The 21,532-nt window shown below is 41.5% G+C and overlaps 2 protein-coding genes across 3 annotated transcripts in view; one reads left to right on the top strand and one right to left on the bottom strand.

The window, feature by feature from the left end:
* Positions 1-21,532, bottom strand: part of LOC106508909 — a 62,179-nt gene that overhangs the window by 19,921 nt on the left and 20,726 nt on the right. The gene's annotated exons all lie outside the window — the stretch shown is intronic.
* Positions 1,536-20,910, top strand: POPDC3 (popeye domain containing 3). 2 transcript variants are annotated; one of them, NM_001144111.1, is given in 4 exon segments: positions 1,536-1,679; positions 17,199-17,921; positions 19,130-19,238; positions 20,435-20,900. In NM_001144111.1, coding segments are annotated over 3 exon segments (876 nt in total). In that variant the 5' UTR covers positions 1,536-1,679; positions 17,199-17,436; the 3' UTR covers positions 20,717-20,900.

Genomic DNA, 21,532 nt, shown 5'->3' with positions numbered 1-21,532 from the left:
GAGTCCTTTGTAATGTAGTGTAATCACAGGAGTGACATCCATCACTTGTGCTGTATTTATTGTTTACAAGCAGGTCAGGTCCCAATTGCACTGGAGGGGAGGGATCCCACAAAGGCATGAACACCAGGAGGTAGTGGGAATCATGAAGCCACCTTACAATCTGTCTATCACATAAGCATACCTTTGTTGCTTCTGAGTTTTTAAATTAAAAATGACCAGGAGGAGTTCCTGTTGCGACTCACTGGGTTAAAAACCCGACATAGTGTCCATGAATATGCGGGTTCCATCCCTGGCCTGGCTCAGTGGCTTAAGGATCCCACCTTGATGCAAACTGTGGCATAAGTCACAGATTCCACGTGGGTCCTGTATTGCTGTGGCTGTAGTGCAGACTGGCAGCTGCAGCTCTGATCTGACCCCTAGCCCAGAAACTCCCATATGCAGCCATAAAAATTAATTAGGTAAGTAATTAAATAAAAATGACCATGAGTATAATCTTTTAAAAAAAATTGTAATGTACTACACTAAGAAGTAAAATCTAAACATAGAATACAGCTTATGTCAAACCTCATGATCTTCTCGCTTCCCTAGCACTGTTTCAAAGTTATATGTATATACCATGGACTAGATTCAGTTTGAACTAGATTTCCTACACTACTGAGTAAATTCCCAGAGTGAAGCATAAGAGCGAAGGCTTGGAAGACAAGTGGTTTCTGGCCACATATGGGATGTAGGAATATGGGTATATTTTGGCCCTCAGTGCCAAAAGGAGGCAATTAAAGGAGGTTAGTTTTACCATTTGTACTACTTCTGTGGTTATTCCTCAAAAGAGACAATGATTACTCAGTAAATGTTTCTGGAATCAATGTCACCAACCCGGCTTTATAACCTGAAAGTGAGTAGGTTTTTGCTGTTCCTTCATCAACCACCATAGGGTTTGACCACCAAAACCAAACCAACCCACCAACTTCATCGAAGGAAAAAATGCATTTGATTTTTGCCTTAAGTTGTATGCATCGGCTTATTACTAATTTAAACTTTTTTTTTTCATCATTTGTATTTAACGTTTTTCCCTTCTATGACTGTCCATACTCTTTATCTCTCTGCTTTTTTTGAGCCGTTCATCGATTTGAATCAAGATATTAATCGCTCTCGGTCCTATACACCCAAATATTCCCATCCCTGCTCGGGTCCTTTATCTCATTTTGTTTACAGTGGGGGGGGTGGGGAGCGAGAGGGCAGACGTACTGTCGCTTCCCATCCCAGGAGGCCACCCCATGGCTCTCTGCCTAGGATAACAGCGAAGACTAGGTTCATTTTATAACTGTGAGCGGTGTTCACCTCGGGAAACCCGTCTTTGCAAACTTTGGTCGGCCGCCGCCACCAGGCTCATAACCAGTCCAGAGACTCCCCCGAGGCTGCGGCCGCCCGGCCCGCACGGCAGCCCCCGCCCTCCCCGCGGCCCACGGGGCGCGCGCCCGGGCTCGGCCCCCACCCGCGCCGCCGAGCCGCTCGGGAGCCGGGCTGCGGTCACTGAGAGCTCTGGCGCTGGGCGGGCGGCGGGCAGGAGCGCGCGACCCCGGCGTCAGGAGCTTGGCACCTGCCGGCGGGGCCCGGCGCTTTCGGCTGGGAAACTTCTGCGGGTGAGAGGCTGGAGCTCCGCGAGGGGCCGAGGAATCCAGGTAAGGAGGGGCCGGGGCGCCGCGGCCCCGGCCTCCCGCCGCCGTCCGCACCCTCGCTCATCGCGAAGCCGGGGCTGCTCGACCCGCACGGCCTCCGCCCGGGCCCTGCCCCAGTGTGGGGGCCGCGAGCCTCAGGCCGCTCAGAGCCCCTTCGCAGCCAGTGCTCCCCGGCTGGCCGCGCCGCCCGGCTCCCGGCCCCGCTCGGGCTAAGTGGGAGCCCTCAGGTAGGCGTCGCGCCGCTCGAGCTCGAAGGGCTGGCGGTCGCTGCTGCGGGTGGGCGCTCGGGGGTCCGCCCCATAGAGGCGAAGCTTCCTCTCAGATCTGCTGTCGCTCCCACTCTTGCAATGAGCACCCTGGAGTTCCCCTCTTTGGGGGGCGAATTTCCTAGGTAGAAAAGCTGGTCCAGGGGACCGCGAGAGCTTTAGGTTCGCCTTGGGGGAGTCGGGCAGCGGCGGGGAGTTTCCCTCTGCATAGGGTCTCACTGGGGCAGGGTTTTCCGGCTGAGTTGGGGACGCAGAAAGCGGCCTCATCCAAGGTCAAGCTGACCTGCATACTCTATTTGGGGAATCCCCCTGCGGCGGGGGTGGGGGGTGGGGAGAGGATAGAGAGAGAAAAGATATTTGAAAACCACTAAATTACCTCCTCACCAAGATCGGTGAAGAGGTAACGATACATTTTAAGTGTCGGTATTTTACAAGAGATTAAAGGCACAGAATCAAATGCAATAATAGAGCTATAACCAAAAAAAAAAAAAAAAGTTTTAGGGGACATTTTGCAAAAAGTGAAAAAGTTCTATATGTGAATAATAAATGGAAAAGTGAAACTAGAAGCCTGCTTTTGAACGTAAAACCTAACTTGATTTACCAAACTTCTAGAATCTTCCTTCCTAACTTTTTATTCTTTCGTGGTTTGGCATTTTCAGTTTGCAAGCTTGCACACTGCCAAGTGAGTTTTATAGCAGCTTTAAAAAAATTATTGCTGTCTGTTTATACTAAGGTTTGGTGGCCATTTTCTGTCACTTTTAGTACCAGGGACTTGCATGAACATACCCCTCGTGTGACAGTACAGGAACTTGGCATTGTTCTTTGTGGCAATGGAAAACCAAACAAGAAGTAGGTGAAACAAAATATAAACAAAAATTAGATCTCTTTCTACATTTGCAAAATGAAGTGGTCCAGTGGATCCCAGATGGTCTTTAAGGCTCTTCCCTTCCCTGAGGGACTCGGTTTGTCTTTTGAAGAGTTTGGGATACACAGTTTGAGTGAAATCTAGAGTAAGATGTTATCGGTCCTAAAATTTTATGCATATAAACTGAGAGACCTTTGATGGTTGAGTTTCTTTAATCTCATCAGTCTCTCAAAAAAGCTGAATCATTGTGCATCCTGTGTTTCTAAATGGTGACAGTCTATGCTATTAAGTAAAAATGTGTCATGGGAAACCAAAATCCCATGCTTCTTATCACAAGACTAATAGGGTTGACACACTGCAGCATTCAGGTCTGCTTATTTTGAAACAGTCCCCAGGTAAGATCAAGAATGGTTATGAAGCATTTGCTGTTGTACATGAGCATAGCAACACGTAAGCAACATGACAAGCAAGAAGTTTCAAAAGTGCTTTAGAAAATATCCACAATAGATTTGCAAGCCTGCAAATTGCACTTAAAATCATTTTTTGGTAATTACGGTTGTTGGTCAGCTGGGATTATGAGCTGTAGAGAATAGGGAAGAATTTACAAGAGTCTACTGAATCACTAATAATTTTTTAAAGGAAAAGGAAAAAAATATATTTCTCTTTTATCTAAGTAGTTACAGAAAAATGTCTTAAAATGAAAGTTACAACAGGTCATTTTGTAAATTAAATAAATAACCAGGAGAGTTCCCTGGTCTAGTGGTTAGGACTTGGTGCTTTCACCACTGTAGGCTGGTTTCAGTACCTGATTTGGGAGCTGAGATCCCACATCAAGCCACTGCATGCTGTGGCCAAAAAATAAAAACATTAGGAGTTCCCATCATGGCTCAGCAGAAGCAAATCTGACTAGTATCCATGAGAACAAAGTTTCAATCCCTGGCCTCGCTCAGTGGGTTGAGGATCCGTGTTGCCATGAGCTGTGGTGTAGGTCGCAGACTCGGCTTAGATCCTGTGCTGCTGTGGCTGTGGTAGAGGTCAGTGGCTACAGGTCCAATTTGACCCCTAGCCTGGGAACCTCAAAGTGCTGTGGGCGTGACCCTAAAAATAAATAAATAAAATAAAATAATTTAAAAGGCGAAAAAATAAAAAATGAAAACTTAAAGCTCCTGTAACAATGCTGGCTCCTCCTCCAGCCCAGGGAGTTCAGGGATCAATTCACACAGACCTAAAGTGAGACCTTCTCATTTTGTGTTTTTCAACAGAATGACCTCTTAGTGATTCTTATATGGAAGAAGTGGATGGGTAGGGAATGGTACTAGAAGGCAGTCCATGGTGACCTTCAGTTTTTTGTGGAGTCTTTTTTTTTATTTTAAAAAGATCCAAAAATGTGACAGTGTTGGTATTTGTTAATTCTGGATGTTGGGTTCATGGATTTTTATTCTCTGAAATCACCTTTTATAAAATGATCATAAAAGTAGCAAACAATACAGAAATGGCAAAGGAAAAATAATGTCCCACCATCCAGAAATAACTATCCCTAACAGTGAGTGAAGATCATTGCATTTTTTGCATTTATGCAAATAGAAGGATACAGACACATTAATATGTAATGTTCTGTATAGTGTTTTAGGGTTTGTTTATTTTTAGTCTTTGATAGAAGTTTTGAAAAAACAAACTTGTTTGTATTTTTTTTATTATTTTTTTTAATTTTATTTTTGTCTTTTTGCTATTTCTTGGGCCACTCCCTCGGCATATGGAGGTTCCCAGGCTAGGGGTCTAATCGGAGCTGTAGCCATTAGCCTACGCCAGAGCCACAGCAGCGCGGGATCCGAACCGTGTCTGTAAGCTACACCACAGCTCACGGCAACGCCGGATCGTTAACCCACTGAGCAAGGGCAGGGACCGAACCCGCAACCTCATGGTTCCTAGTCAGATTCCTTAACCACTGCGCCACAACGGGAACTCCGTTGTTTGTATTTTTGATTTTCAGGACTTTAGACTGCTTTTTAAACTTTAGCATTTATTTAAAAATTCAGTATGCAACAGCTTTGACTTTAAATGAGTTTTAAGTAGCTTAAGTTTATTTGCATCTAAGATGTATTTTTAGCTCTTTAAAATAGACCTCATGGGAGTTCCCATCATGGCTTAGCAGTAACAAACCCGACTGGTATCCGTGAGGATGCAGGTTTGATCCCTGGCCTCGCTCAGTGGGTTAAGGATCCAGCTGAGCTGTGGTACGGGTCGCAGACACGACTTGGATCCTGTGTTGCTATAGCCTGAGAATTTCTATATTCCGCATGTGCAGCGCTAAAAGGCAAAATAATAATAATAATAATAAAATAATATAAAACAGATCTCATCATTTGAAACTGGGCTTCAACAGTGTCAACATCTGAATTTTACTAAGATGCAAGCTCCATGAGGGATTTATTGCATTACTGCATGTTCATTAGTAATATTTTCCTGGCCATTTGCAAGTTTATGATACAGTCAACTATACTATAATGCTTGTTTTGAAAACCAGCAACATTCCAAATGCAGTTAAAATATTAAGGAACAATTTGAGCATAATGTGAATTTTGCACTTGCTTATACATGGTTTACTCAGCCAGAAGCACCAGATGAACACATTAACCTGCAACCAGCTAGCCGAGTCCTATAGGAATACACAAACTGCAAACACACACAGACCTCAGACAAACACCAGCTACCTTGCTTCATGGCATGGTATCCTGCAAAACTGTGTTTTCCTGTTCTTTTGCACTTATGAATTTTTTACATAAAACACACTCATGTAACACCGCAAGAATACCTAAGCATCTTGATTCAAAAATGCCAAATAGTGCATGCAGAAGGAAAGCTTCAGTATTGAAGAGAAGCTTGAGATAATCAAACATTTTGAAAGAATCAAGAGAATATGTGTCATTTCCTGAGCAGCAGGAATAAGGGAAGTACACACAATGTGGATCATGACAGGCAGTGGACAGAAATCAAAGAAACATCTGTGGCTGGAACCTCAACTACCACAATGTCAGTAACAACGAGGCTGAAAGAAATGGAAGAAATGGAAAGACTGTTGAGCATGTGGTTGGAGGACCATGAACAGTCTTTCTTGCGGTCAACGAGAAAGCTCCTCTCTCCAGAGGGACACTTGAAAAGGAATCACTGTGCCCTTCAGGCATCTGTCATGGCTGCTTTGATGGTTTCAAACATCGCTGACCCTGGTGTGTGGCTCACATGCTCATTTAGCCCCCAAAATGAGAAAGGAAAGCCAATAGCCAATTAGCTAGCACACAGGAACTGATTAGGTGTGTTTGCCAGCAAAGAACCTGAGAACCTGTAGTAGATAACCAGAAAAAAAGTGAGTTCATTTGCTGCATGTAGGTCACTTGGAGGAGAGGTAAAGGGAGGTGTCTACCTTGGATTCATACCAGAAAAGACTGTTTGATGCATCCATGAGTCCAGCTTTTCTTGCATCTTTCATCGGGAATCTCGGGGGAACCTACTGCGTGATGTGATAGCGGCTGATGGAAAGGGAGTGGCTTCCTGCTTGTGCTTTAACCATTTCCAGGATATGCAGACGTCAGAAGAGCTTGAAGCAGAGCATGAGGACTGTTCATTTAAAGTGATCAAATGGAGAGGTTTACTGCTGTTTCTTCAAATTAACAGTTATAAAGCACTGAGTGATTTGGCACAGGATCAACTTCCTATCGCTCCAAAAATTGTAATTTCTTTTTTCTTTCCAATTTTATTGAGATATAACTGACATATAGCACTGTATCACTTTAAGACATGTAGCATAATGACTGATCTTACACACATCATGAAATGATGACCACGACAAGTTTAGTAAATATCCATCATCTCATATAGATACAGAATTAAATAAATGGAAAAAATATTTTTTTCCCTGTGATGAGAGCACTTAGAATTTACCCTCTTAACAACTTTCACATATAACATACAGCAATGTTAATTATATTTATCATGTTATACGTTATTTACTTATAACTGGGAGTTTCTTCATTTTGACTACCTTCATCCAGTTCCCTCTCCTCCCACCCCCTGCTTCTGGTAACCACAAATCTGATTTCTTTTTCTATGTTTGTTTTTGAAGTATAATTGACCTACAACATTGTGTTAGCTCCTGGTGCACAGCATAGTGAATTGATATTTCTGTACGTTTCAAAATGATCACCATAAGGCTGGTTACCATCTGTCACCATAAAAGATATTGTATAATTATTGACTATATTTCCCACACTGTAGATTTCATGCTCATGACTCATTTATTTTGTGACTGCAAGTTTGTACCTCTTAATCTCCCTCATCTATTTCTCTCATCTGTCCTGCTGAGAAATTGTAATTTTTTAAGAAGACATTTAAATTCATTGAATCTAGGACTGAAGGGGGGAAACAAGAATGTTGTTGGTTTGTTCCATTAGGTCAAGATATTTAGATCCAAACTGTGCATGAAGCAGCATGTCCTGGTTTAAGAGAGCAGAGTCTTGGCATCTACCTGCCTGGGTGTGAATCTGGACTCTATCATTAATATATCCTTAAACAAGCTACTTAATTTCCCTATACCTCAGTTTTTCTCATCTGTAAAATGGAGACAGTGAAACTACCTACTTCAAAAGTTGTGAAGATTAAATGATGTAATATATTAAGGTTCTTAGAAGCATGCCTGTCATGTAGTGAGTGTTTAGTAAATGTAGGTAATACCATAACAGTAAGAGTGCTGGTAGTAGTATATGAGGCTTAAGAAGATGGAAAATAATAGGAAACTATATCTAGTCACTTATGATGGAACATGATGGAGAAAAATGTGAGAAAAAGAATGTATGTATGTGTGTGTGTGTGTGTGTGTGTGACTGGGTCATTTTGCTGTACAGTAGAAATTGACAGAACACTGTAAACAAACTATAATGGTAAAAATAAAAATCACTTAAAAAAAGATGGAAAATAGATATTACATTAATTTCCCATTGCACAACTTATCTAAATTTGGTAGAGTCACACAATTAGAAGAATTACAGAACTATTTGTGATGAGTTTCTATGGGCTCTTTTTTTGTTGCTGGGTTTTTTTTTTGTTGTTGTTGTTGTTGTTGTTGCTATTTCTTGGGCCGCTCCCGCGGCATATGGAGATTCCCAGGCTAGGGGTTGAATCGGAGCTGTAGCCACCGGCCTACGCCAGAGCCACAGCAGCGCGGGATCCGAGCCGCGTCTGCGACCTACACCACAGCTCACGGCAACGCCGGATCGTTAACCCACTGAGCAAGGGCAGGGATCGAACCCGCAACCTCATGGTTCCTAGTCGGATTTGTTACCCACTGCGCCACGACGGGAACTCCTGGGTTTTTTTTTTTTTAATGATTTTTTTTTCGGTCTTTTTAAGGCCACACCTGTGGCATATGGAGGTTCCCAAGCTAGGGGTGGAATCGGAGCTGTTGCTGCCAGCCTACACTACAGCCACAGCAACGCGGGAACCAAGCCGTGTCTGCGACCTACAACATAGCTCACAGCAATGCTGGATCCTTAACCCACTGAGTGAAGCCAGGGATCGAACCTGCAACCTCATGGTTCCTAGTCGGATTGTTTCCATTGCGCCGTGACGGGGATGCCTGTTTTGTTTTGTTTTTAGTGTTAATCTCTGGGTGTGTCCAAAAGATCAAATATTTGCCATATATATAAGGCTCAATTTTACAAAGAACTGATCCAACTGAAGGTCAACCAAGGAAGCATGGTATTCTGGGACTTTGGAGATTGGTATATGAATGACCAGACTATTCTAGACATTCCCCCTGTGTCCAAATGCTCAACAAGGTTGGGGCCACTCCATGAGGAAAACCTGTAAAGTGGTGCTGGGAACCACTTTATGAATGAATTTATGAGTGAATTTAAATGTCATTCCCAGGGCCACTTATCCTGCCTGTTTTCCAGACATGATCAAAGACCTGTTATCACCTGATTTTCCTAATTTAAATCTAGCAAGGATTGAGTATCTTTTGCTCTATAGACCTCTAGTCCAAGTCCATCATATAATGGAGATTATGAAGTTAACGAAAAGCTTCACATATAATGAGTATTACTAACTGTGTGTATTCATTTCCTATTGCTTTATAACAAATTACCACAAGTGTAGTGGCTTAAAACAACACACATTTATTACCTCTATTATTGTGAGTCAGAACTCCAAGCACGGCTAAACTGAATCCTCTGATCAGCCTCCAAAGCTTACACTCCAGGTGTCAGCCACACTGCACTCCTTGTTTGGAGTCCATCCTCCTCTTCCCAGCTTTTCAGGTAGTTGGCAGAATTCAGCTCCTTGTAGTTGCAGGACTGAAGTTCCTGTTATCCTGGTAACTGTTGGTTGGGTACTTCTTTCAACTCAGAGACTGCCTACATTTTCTTCCCTTGTGGTCCCCATAGGCAGTTCACAGCACAGGGTTTGCTTTTTTCCAGGCCAGTAAAAATATGTTTCTTTACTTTCCAAGTCCTCTCCAATCCTACAGTGGAGTCTTATATAACTTAACATAATCACAGGGGTGCCCATTGGCCATATAAGATTCTCTAATCAAGGAGCCACTGACCCACCTCATTCATAGGTCCTACACAGATTCAAGGGAAGAGGATTTTAGGGTGTGTACACAAGCAGGGCAGGAATCTTGGGGGTCAGCTTAGGGTCCTCCCTGCCACCATATGTCATAAAGTGAGAAATCAGCCATGGCTGCAGATAATCAAATATGGCTTTAGCTGAGACACAACAATCAGAGAAGCCTGGCATAGTCTGTGGGCATGTTCTCTAATTTCAAGTCTCAAGAGAAGGCAAGCTTTCGTTGGTATGAAAGGTCAAAGGTATTACTGCAGGCTAGAAGCCTATAAGAGACTCGAGCATTATGTAAAAATAAAGGCTGGTATGGATGAAATGATCTAAGATTTCCAGTCTGAGATGGTCTGTCTGATACTTCCACGAAGTATCATCAGAAGATGAAATGAGAAAACCATTCCTTATAAGTGCTCAGGAAAGTGGAGTTCTCTTAAGGCAAAAGGAAAAAGTAGTGACTTCCTTTGTAGGATAAAGAGGCCAAGAGCTGAGTAGGGTTGGCCGTCTATATAGGCAGAGACCAGATGGTGACACATCTATGCCTTGGATAACATCTGACTGTAGCATGTGAATATTGTAGCCAAATATCATTTACATTTATATCAACTCCTGCTCTTAATCTTAGATAATTCTTCCACATTTATACATTTATATGCCATACATATGCACTGTTGACACAGCATCATGCCAAGTCTTTTCATTTCCTCTCTGTTGCTTGAGAGGCTCTAGACCAGCACAGTCCAAGAGAAATGTAATGCGAGCCACACATGTAATTTAAAATGTTCTAGTAACATGGAAAAAGAAAAAAAAATGAGTGAAATTCACTTTAGTAATCTGTTTAATTGAACCCAGTATTTCCAAAACATTATCATCTCAACATGTCATCACATTTATAAAAATTATTAATGTCATCTTTGCACTAAGTCTTCAAAATCCCTTGTATACAGTGCATCTTACTCAAACCAGCCACACTTCAGGTGCCCCACCACCATGTGTGGCTGGTGGCTACTGCCATGGACAGCACAATTCTAGAATTTTAAGGTCTCTCTGGTCATGGGCGTTGAACTTTGACTCTCATTTTGCTTTGTGCTCACTTTATAAATAACTTTACCAGTTCCAGTCCTTATTCAGTGTTATCCTGTGGTATTATAGGATTGTTGTTAAATATCCCTCCATCCTGCCCTTTATCTTCGGCTGTGAACTCTATTGCTAGACCAGGAGCATTAGGTTAAACATGACTCAGATCGAGTCCCCCTTTCCTTGGATTTCCTTCCAAGCTTCGAGATCTCATAATTCCAAAGTGTCTTTGCCCCTTTTGTGTTCAATATCTCAGTAGAGACATCTTCCTTTCATTTCTTCCTTTTAGTCTAACACCTAAGACATTGATTCTGGTATTGGTTATATCTCACTTGAGCTTCCTGGCTTATTAACCAGCTTGTTCTAAATACTGCTTTCCCACCTGAGCATTATTATCACTGATATGTGTGTGTGTGTATATATATATATATGCTAAATACATAGCATATTATGTATATATACACATATAGTCATTAGAGAATGGCCAATTAATAAAGCCAATATTTTAAAAATACACACTATCTACATTCATTTTTTTAAAAAATTAAATATATATCCCATCTGAGAGAAGAAATCATGATGCTTTAAAAAGGAACATTTACTTAATGGTCAATTTAATATATAGTGGAAGCCATGTAGACAGATAACAAAAGCCATAAGACCTCAGGGCTTAGAAAGTACACCTCAGGCCACCATGTTAAGGAAAGGCTGCAGCAAAACATCCACAAACCTTGAGCCCCCCTGGAATGATGAGTGTGAGGAAGAAAAATGCCTCCTCACCTGAGCAAAGCATGGAAATGAGAACCCACAGGATAAAATGTGCCTTTCCAGCCCTTTAGAAATAAGGAATAAAATCCAGATCCTTACTCTACAGAATGCTCTGGTGTCTCTCAACCCCACTCTCCTAATAGTTCCAAACCCTGGTTGCACAACACAATCCCTGGGCAGTTTGTGAAAAAATGCCAGTGCCCAGGCTCCACCACAAGCCCGAAGTAATTAAACAGTCTCTAGGGTTGGTCCAGGCACAAACCTGGTGTTAGGACCTGTAGTCATAATTCAGGTCTGCCCCTCAGCTCTATATTTTGACCATGCTAGAAATAAATCTTCTATTCCGTATCATAGAGAGCCATGTTATTTTAGAGCTAAAAGGAGCCTCACATTATTTGTGTAATTCTTTGTCAGTGAAGAAACAGGTCTGGGAAGATTAAAACCACACGCTGTTTAGGGACACAGCTAAGATAGGACCCTTCTCTTAAGTAGGAATGCCAACTGGACCGAATAGATAGCAGACAGGAGCACTAACACCAGGACCACTGCCGTGAACAGATAACTAGGGATCAGAGAACATAACATGTAGTAATCAGCACAGAAAGATAGAAATCAGCCAGACATGGACAAAGCTGAAGCCCTGTAAGCAAGGATAATTCAGAGATGCTTCAGGAATAGCATAAAATAATGGCTTTCAAACTTTGGAGGGCATAAGAATTAACTGGGATCCTATCAGAAATGCATCTTCCTAGGTCCCTTCCTGGCTCAGCAGTTCTAGGGCAGAGCCAGGGAAGGGGCGGTTTAACCAACCACCTGGGTGATTCTGATGGAAGTGATTGGAGGACACCCGCTGGGAATCACTAGGCACCGGTGTAAGGTACAAAATTGTTGATGGCTTCCAGAGACTGGCTTCCTGGCTATCGGAAAGTGAAGAGTTCAGGATGGGTTAGTTCTGAGTGAATACCTACCAGCAGCAGGTGGTTAGGAAACAAGATAGAGAATAACTGAGATCACTCCTGCAGGAATGAGTAAATTTAGAATTTACAATATAAGGTTAGTTTGCCTTCAGTTGTAATCCCCTGAAGGAAAGCATTCTTCTAAAAACTATTCTTCAAATGGCTCAGCTCTGTAACATGCAAGTGCCAAGTACAGTAATGCCAGTAATATGTTATTTTTTTACATTGCTAAGAAGTAACGGAGATTTTCTCATTTGAATCTTCCAGCATCCTTTAAAGTGGACAGAATAGGTAATGTTACTTCTGCTTCACTGCTGAATAAACATGTCTAAGTTCATCTAAGTCGCAGGGAGGAAACTGATGCCTACATTTGCTAAATTCTGGTACTGTGGAAGCAGAATGATCTGCTTCTGATTTAGACTGTGAGTTTCAGAGTCAGGCAGACCTGGATAGACTTTTAGTTCCAATATGAGCAGTGTGGTGACCTTTAACAATTTACTTGCCTTCTCTGGGTTTCAATGTCCTCATTTGTGAGACGGAGATGATAATACCTTCCTTGTGGGGCTGTTGTGAAGATTGAGTGAGATAATTTTTAAATATGTCTGGCACATAGTTGCTGAGTAAGTATACCTCCTGAAAGATAAGTAGGGAAAACTAGCTTTAAGTTAATGATTATTTCCCATATGGCACACATACCAAAGTTGGGCTATGATTCCAATTAATGAGTAGAATATTGATGGAATTTTGATCTTCTGGGTTGCTTAGCAACCAAAACTAACACAATACCACAAGCTACTAAAGTTGTTTTAATCAGATCAGGAATTCAGCTGCTCTTCACGAACTGAATGTTTTAAGAAAAAGATTCTCCTATGAATTTGGAGTTGTGCCAGACATCTTTTAAATAAGTGATGTCCCAACCCTTTAGTGTCTTCGTTCTAAATTCCCTTGAATGTCAGGACCTCCCCCATTTCTTTTCCCGAGGTGACAGAAGATGTTAGAACATCTGTTGAATTGAAATGAGATGGAGAAGGCAGGGAGAGAGCTTGCACCTCTATACCCGTGTGTTTAATCCACATTCATTGTATGTCAGGGGTCAGAAATACAAAAATATTTTGTCTCATCCCCTTAGAATTTTGGAACCTAGAAAAGGGGAGTGAGTCAATGTTGAACAGTAATACATCAGACTCTTTCATGAGTCTCTGTCCCTGGCAGTATTCTAAGCATTATGGATTGAGCAGTACAATCAGATAGAGCACATCTCAGATAGCCACTGTTAGGATGATTATTTTCCTGGCAGACCATCCTGGCAGAATATCCCAGTGGTCTCGCAACATATTAAATTGCATTTGAAACCTTGAAAGGAGCATTGCCTGTTGGGGAGGGCAGGAAGCTGAGCGGAGGTGGACTTGAACTTCCATCCGCCTGCTGAGACTAACAGCCTCTTTTACCTGAAGCAAGTTATAACCTTACCCTGTGCCCCGCCTTTCTCACCTGTAAGCTGAGCATGAGGATTCAGAAACTGCCTCCCTCCTGGCCCTGTGATGCACGGAGATAAGAAATATCCAAGTTCTGAACTGATAAATGCCGTTTCTGAACTAATCAACCGTTTGCCACCAAGTTTATATCACGTTTCATTGAACGCCCTTGTTCCTTGTATCTCACGGTCTTACAATTTATTTATTTATTTATTTTGTCTTTTTCTAGGGCCACACCCGTGGCATATGGAGGTTCCCAGGCTAGGGGTCTAATCGGAGCTATAGCCTCTGGCCTACACCACAGCCACAGCAACACTGGATCCGAGCCGTGTCTGAGACCTACACCACAGCTCACGGCAACACCAGATCCTCAACCCACTGAGCGAGGCCAGGGATCGAACATGCAACCTCATGATTCCTAGTCGGATTCGTTAACCACTGAGCCACGATGGGAACTAACTCCACAGTCTTACAATTTAAATAGAAAAAATGGAGGGACTCAGAAATATTGTTTATTTGTACTTAATTTTGTTTCCATCATTTGTATCTCCGTATATTAACTTCTTTCACAGGGAAGATTGACTTTGTTACTGAAGAAATCCATTGTGCTACTTGGGCATTTCGGCATTTATTTACCCCAAACATGACTTTAGGCCTACAGGCCTTTAAAACAGGCAGCTGGTGGATGAATCATGTTCAACATTCCTATAGTGCTGCTGGCACATTTCAGAGGAACACTCAGGCTCATCACCTGCCCCTGTCAGTTCTTCCTCTCCTAATAAAGTACATCTGTTTTGGTGACTGAATAAAAACACACCACGTGGAGAAAGGCTGGGTGTGGAGTAATTTAATCAGGGCAAGTCAGCACTCCCTGTTGAGCGATACAGTATCAAGCATAGGAAGATGGTTTTGTAGCAGCTCATTGAAACAGAAGTTGACTGGAAAGGGCCGGAAGTACTGTTCCTCTTATAATGGGTCATACTCCAGGAATGGAGGTGGCCCAGCACATCCCCCACGTCAAGAGTTTAAGGGGATGGAATTGCCATAAGAGCCCTTCTGAACAACCACAAACGTTTTACATGGTCTTTTTCAATTAGCATCATTTTAACAATTTGTGGAGGATTATAAATTTTTCAGGCAGTTCAAACCCAAGTTCAGGGCTCTAACGGCAGTGCTTTTTTATATTGACTTTTCGTGGCAATGCTTGGCATCCTGAGGAAGTGATTAATTTAAAAATACCTGAGTTTTAAAAGTAAAGCGGCAGGGAGACTGACATTTGCAGTCTGCATTTCACGCTACTCGTATTTTTTTTTAAAAAAATGTTTCTTTGTTGTGAAAATCCAGTAATACATAGTCTTGCGTTTTTTGCGGGGTTTTTTTTTTGTTTGTTTTGTTTTGTATTTTTGTCTTTTTGCATTTTTGTTTAAAGGGGAGAAACGAAACATGTTCAGGGTGCCAGTCTGCCTTGAATCTCATCTCTCGCAGAGGGATCGGTGGAGTGATAGAAGGATGCAGAATGTTTAAAATGTATTTGAGAGCAGCATAAGTAGAAATAACCATAGGACTGTAAGTTGTAGATCCGTGTTGTTTATTTTTTTCTTTTAATGATTCACTTAGTGATGTTCTTAAAGTCATTACTTGCTGAGAAAAGAATCATTAACCAGGATGAAAAACTAGGAACTTCGGCAGCAGTAGCTTCTTTATTTTCATTTCTTTCATTGTTGGGAGTAATGCTGTTCCTTTTTTTGACTTCAGCTAGGTCATTTTCACCTCTGTATGTATGTATTTTTTTTTTTTTTCCTGAGACAAGATCTGGGGTATCTGATCTTTTATTCAGGTGTTTCAGGAAAAAAAAAAAATCCGTCTCAAAAATCAAAACACTAAATATGGCCGACAAGTTTAAGGTTCTTGAATATTATTTTTGTTTCAAAAAAATCAGTTTAATGAATACTTCACATTGAAACCACTTATCGGAGTTCCCATTGTGGCTTAGAAGGTTGAGAACCCATCTAATATCCATGAAGATGCAGGTTTGATTCCTGGAGTCACTCAATGGACTAAGGTCCATAGGCTGTGCCATAAGCTGTGGCATAGGTCGCAGACACAGCTCGAATCTGGCATGGCTGTGGCATAGGCAGGTGCGGCCCTAAAATGAAAAAAAAAAAAAAAAAAAGAAACCATTTATTGTTAACACTGGTACTAAATGATACATACCCTACAGCTTCTGTCATCATGGTTAAATCTCTGGTGAGTCAGATCACATATTAGCATTTTTACCATATGGCTGAAAGGGTAGGGAATATATGTGTGGAGGAACAAGTCAGTAACATTTTTGACCATCTGGTAAATAAATGTGTAAGTAGCAGGAATTTTAATATTATTTATTTAGTTATGTGGATGCAGCCTTTAACCTGAAATAGCCTCTAATACAGTCAAGTAAAACTGAATTTATATTTCTCAATTTTTAATTAAACATTTTCAGTCTACTATGTGCTCTTATAATCTGACTCCTAATTTTGTGCTTCTTATGTTTATTGATTTATTCAGGCTCCTTACAGTGCCTAATTTAAAATATCTTTCATGGGGGAGTTCCCGTCATGGTGCAGTGGAAACGAATCCGACTAGGAACCATGAGGTTACGGGTTCGATCCCTGGCCTCGTTCAGTGGGTTAATAATCTGGTGTTGCCTTGAGCTGTGGTGTATGTCGCAGATGTGGCTCGGATCCCGAGTCCCTGTGCCTGTGGCGTAGGCCTGCAGCTGTTAGCTCCGATTAGACCACTAGCCTGGGAACTCTCATATGCCACAGGTGCTGCCCTAAAAAGCAAAAAAATATATATATATATATTAAAATAAAATAAAATATCTTTCATGGGAGACCACCCGATTGGGTCTGGCATACAGGCTCAAGTACTGAAGTTCTGCTCTGCCACCAAGCACTGTGAGGCCTGGGATAAATTACTGGGCTTCTCTGAGCCTCAGATTCTTCATCAGTAAAGAGCGAATAACATTTTGTCAAACAGTATTTCTCAAAGGGTGGACCATGGCTGGATGCATCAGAATCATGTGGGGAGCTTGTTGAAAATCCCAACACTCGGGCCCCACCCTCAGAGATTCTGACTCAGGATATCTGGAAACAGTCTGTGAATCTGCATTTTAGTCACTGTCCCAGGAGATTCTGGGTTACACTGAATTACTGTTATAGAGAGCAGCTGATTCTAGCACTTGGCTTTCTTGAAAAATATGTAACACTAACATTTAATTCTCACATGACAGCTAACTCTAACAAACACTAAAATTTCTGTAAGTAATTTATTATTATTAATAAGCATAACTCTAAAATATGCATTCTATATCTTAGAAATCTAACACGACAGAATTTGTGCTGAAAATATTTTAACTTCATAGAAAATAGGATGTCAATTTGAATAAGTAATGCTGGTGATTCATTACATCTAGTTCTCAATTCTCCTTGTTTAATTAGGATCCTTTTTTTTTTCTTCCATAGGAAACCACAGAATATTTGAGGACTACATGTAAGTCAGAGGCCCAGATGAACTTAAGGATGCTATAACATGGGATTCTTAGTTTTTTAAGATCCATATACATCAAGCCCCAGTCCAGTGTCCAGGCTTTCGATTTTGTGAAGAGAGCAAAACTCTGATGATGGAAAAGCCAAGGACTTAATCACTTGCTTCGATATCATCTCACATCCACTGAAACGTGAAGCAGACCATAGCACAGCCATGGAAAGAAATTCAAGTTTATGGAAGAACTTAATAGATGAGCACCCAGTCTGCACCAGCTGGAAGCAGGAGGCTGAGGGAGCCATCTGTCATCTCGCCAGTATTTTATTTGTAGTAGGTTTCATGGGCGGCAGCGGCTTCTTCGGGCTCCTTTACGTCTTCAGCTTGCTGGGGCTGGGTTTTCTGTGCTCCGCTATCTGGGCCTGGGTGGATGTCTGTGCAGCCGACATATTTTCCTGGAATTTTATATTGTTTGTCATCTGCTTCATGCGGTTTGTTCACATTGCCTATCAAGTTCGCAGCATAACCTTTGCCCGAGAATTTCAGCTGTTGTACAGCTCCCTCTTCCAGCCTCTGGGGACCTCTCTACCTGACTTCAGAACTATTGCTCTGAGCTCAGAAGTGGTTACTTTGGAAAAGGAGCATTGTTATGCCATGCAGGGGAAAACCTCCATTGACAAACTCTCCCTGCTTGTTTCAGGAAGGTTTGTACTCTTGGTGCTTGCATGTCTTTCCTCTTTATTACTTAGTACCTTGTGTTTCTTTCTGCTGCGTTTTCCCGTCTCAACATAGCATAGTCCTGGGCAGCATTCTGCACCCTGAGGCATGAGAAGGCCCTTGACACATGAATCAAGGGCAGAGTCATTTAGAGTCCATGATGTTATTTGCTTGAAGCAAGATATAATCTAGAGTCTTCATATTTCTTCTTAGAAATCAAATGGATGAATTGGTTTGTCTGGATATGCTATTTGCTTCCAAGCTAATCACTAAGAGTCAAGAAGAGGATGATGCCAGCTTGAATTTTTAGAATACTTATGTCAGCATGCAAAGGGTTTTAAGTAGATTCTGATTGGGCATTTTTTTAAGTAATAGAGAATATTCAGGAGTTCCTGTCGTGGCTCAGTGGCTAACGAATCCGACTAGGAACCATGAGGTTGCGGGTTCAATCCCTGGCCTTGCTCAGTGGGTTAAGGATCCGGCGTTACCCTGAACTGTGGTGTGGGTTGCAGATGCAGCTCGGATCCCGAGTTGCTATGGCTGTGGCATAGGCCAGTGGCTACAGCTCCGATTAGACCCCTAGTCTGGGAACCTCCATATGCTGTGGGTACGGCCCTAGAAAAGGCAAAAAGACAAAAAAAAAAAGTAATAGAGAATATTCACATTTTATAATGGTCAGTGTTTTCAGTAAATTCTAGCAAGTGCAAGTGGGGGGAAGTGAACTATATATAAAATTTGTAAACAGAAAGTTTGGGGGAGGAAACAATAATGTGATTATTCATGTTTTTAAAAAAGCTCAATATTTAGTTTCCAGAAGCATTTCCAGTGCTACTTCTTTATGTTCTTCAGTGTTCTCCTTAATTTAAAATCTGACTGAGTGCATTGAAACTTTTTATTGAAATATATTATACACACATAAGTGGGCACATATCATAAGCGTAGAGTTTGATGAATTTTCTGATGAATTTCACCCACTATACCAGAATCCTAACTATGTGAGGAACAGCAGTACATAAATCTTACAAGAGATTTCTGTCACTTATCATAATGTATGAATTTAATATTTTGCCCTTCATGATTTTAAAAGCCAAAAAATAATCATCAGAGATCTGAAATACTGCTGCCCGTCCCCCACCCCCAATTTAGTGCTCTCTTTCTCCTTCCCTCATAACTGATGTCCTTTGTGTTTGGGTAGGATCAGAGTGACAGTTGATGGCGAATTTCTGCATTACATTTTCCCCTTCCAGTTTCTGGATTCTCCTGAATGGGACTCACTGAGACCCACGGAGGAAGGTATCTTTCAGGTAAGGGATAACTAGACCATGGCGTGAACACTGCCTCTTCTCAACAGAATCACGCCTTGTTTAAATACAGGCTAGCAAACAAATGGAACGGCAGATGACCCAGGAATAACTTAGATTTGACTCTGGAACGTACTGGGTAGCAGGCATGACTTCTCAATTCTACTTGAGTCTGGCTGATGAATATCGCTTTACAGGTTGGGCAACAGAAGAATGGATTTAACATATGCCCGAAAGGAGTCTGTGATAAACGTTATTTTCCTTCACTTAGCTGCATATATGGGAATTGAAATATAATTAATTGATATTTGACCCTAAACTAAACACTGCCACCTGTCACAGTTTAAAAAAACACCAAGAACAAAAAAAAAAAAAAATCTGTCCTTATTTCAGAATTAGTGACTTAAAATTCAAAATGCTGATGAATTTCAGTTGTTTGCTGGCAACAAAATACTAAACTTACTGTTACTACTCTGCTGTCCTGTCTGGTCGTTTTGAAAGATAATTCTTTCAGTAGGTACTGTCTATGATGGTGTACTGTTTTCATCTGGTTGATACACGTGACATACCTGTGTGTGTACACAAATGCAGATTCATATACATCAGCAGAATAGGTAAATAAATTCTATTCCGTATGACAGAAACTGTATTAGGGTTAAATGTCCCTAGTCTTCAGGATAGACTTAGAACTATTTCTCTCACATTAGCTAACTTTACTATTGTTTAATATTAGTAGCCCTCACTTCAGTAAAATGCAAAATATAGACACTTGAATTTAGAGAACAAACAAACTGGTGATGGGCACGACATGGCGCTTATTTGTGTTATTAATTACATACATAGTAATAAATTTTATAGTTTCTATTTTTACAAAATATGGAGAGTCCATGGGCTTTTTTTAATGTAAAAATCAGCAAGCGACATTCCTTTACAACTTGAGTCTAAAACATTGCTGCAGGCTGTGGCGTGGGTCCCAGATGCAGCTCAGATCCTGCTTTGCTGTGGCTGTGGTGTAGGCTGGCACCCGCAGCTCCAATTCATCCCCTGGCCTGGGAACTTCGGTGGGCCTCACATGCAGCCATGAAAAAAACAAAGAAATTTTAAAAACCCCAAAAAAACACCTTGGAGCCAAAAAACCTTGTGGCAGAACATTTCTTATTTCTTAACCTCTGTTTATGTGTGTGGTCTTTTTTTTTTAGGTAACTCTCACAGCAGAAACTGATTGTCGCTATGTGTCTTGGAGGAGAAAGAAATTATACTTGCTCTTGGCTCAACATCGTTACATCTCCCGCCTGTTTTCAGTCTTAATTGGCAGTGACATTGCAGACAAACTCTATGCCTTGAATGACAGGGTATATATAGGAAAAAGATATCATTACGATATTCGGTTACCCAACTTCTATCAAATGTCAAGTCCAGAAATGTCCAGATCACCCCTGACGGAACAGTTTCGGAATTCCAGAAGATACTGTGATAAGTGACCCCGCCAAAGTCTGAAGTTTTGTAATTATAAAAAAAGACTCTCGTTATCATTCCCCAGATGTAATAGCAAAATACAGAAAATTGAGTTCACTGATATTTTTATAAATCCAACTCAGAGGCAAGATGCCATTGCCAACTGTTTTATTCATCTCAACTTGTGCATTGTCAATAAATTTTACAATTTTTTTCTGTATTTCTCATTGGAATATTTGGGGAGGGGTGAATAATCATAGGTAGTTTGCCCTTTTCTGCTTGAGAACTGGCAGAATGAAATTCTCCATTCTCGAATATGTCCCCAGATTTATTCAGATCTGCTGCCTTCCCCTATCGAGTTAGGTGTTGCTTCTCAAGAAGCAGACAGTTCCCATTTCAGCTCAGCAGGAATGAACTCAGCTAGTATCCATGAGGATGTAGGTTCAACCCCTGGCTTTGCTCAGTGGGTTAAGGATCCGGTGTTGCTGTGAGCTGTGGTGTAGGTCACAGATGCAACTCAGATCCCCGTTGCTGTGGCTGTGGCATAGACTGGCAGCTGCAGCTCCGATTCAGCCTGTAGTCTGGGAACTTCCATATGCCACAGGTGCGGCCCTAAAAAGCAAAAAAAGCAGACAGTAAGTTCTCTCAGCAAGAGAATGTCCACATCAGTGTTCCCAGAATCCACTTTTTTGCTACAACCTCTGATGAAATCAAGATATATTATTGCAGTGGGCGGCAACTATTTATTTTCAATGTGAAGTTATTTAATATGGATAGAAAGTAGAATAAATGCTAGATATGATAGTATTCCAATCTTTATTTTATTGCTGCAAGTAATTGAT

The sequence above is a fragment of the Sus scrofa genome, chromosome 1 (assembly GCF_000003025.6).
Source record: "Sus scrofa isolate TJ Tabasco breed Duroc chromosome 1, Sscrofa11.1, whole genome shotgun sequence".
Taxonomy (NCBI): domain Eukaryota; kingdom Metazoa; phylum Chordata; class Mammalia; order Artiodactyla; family Suidae; genus Sus; species Sus scrofa.
This window is presented reverse-complemented; position numbering and strand designations above follow the sequence as displayed.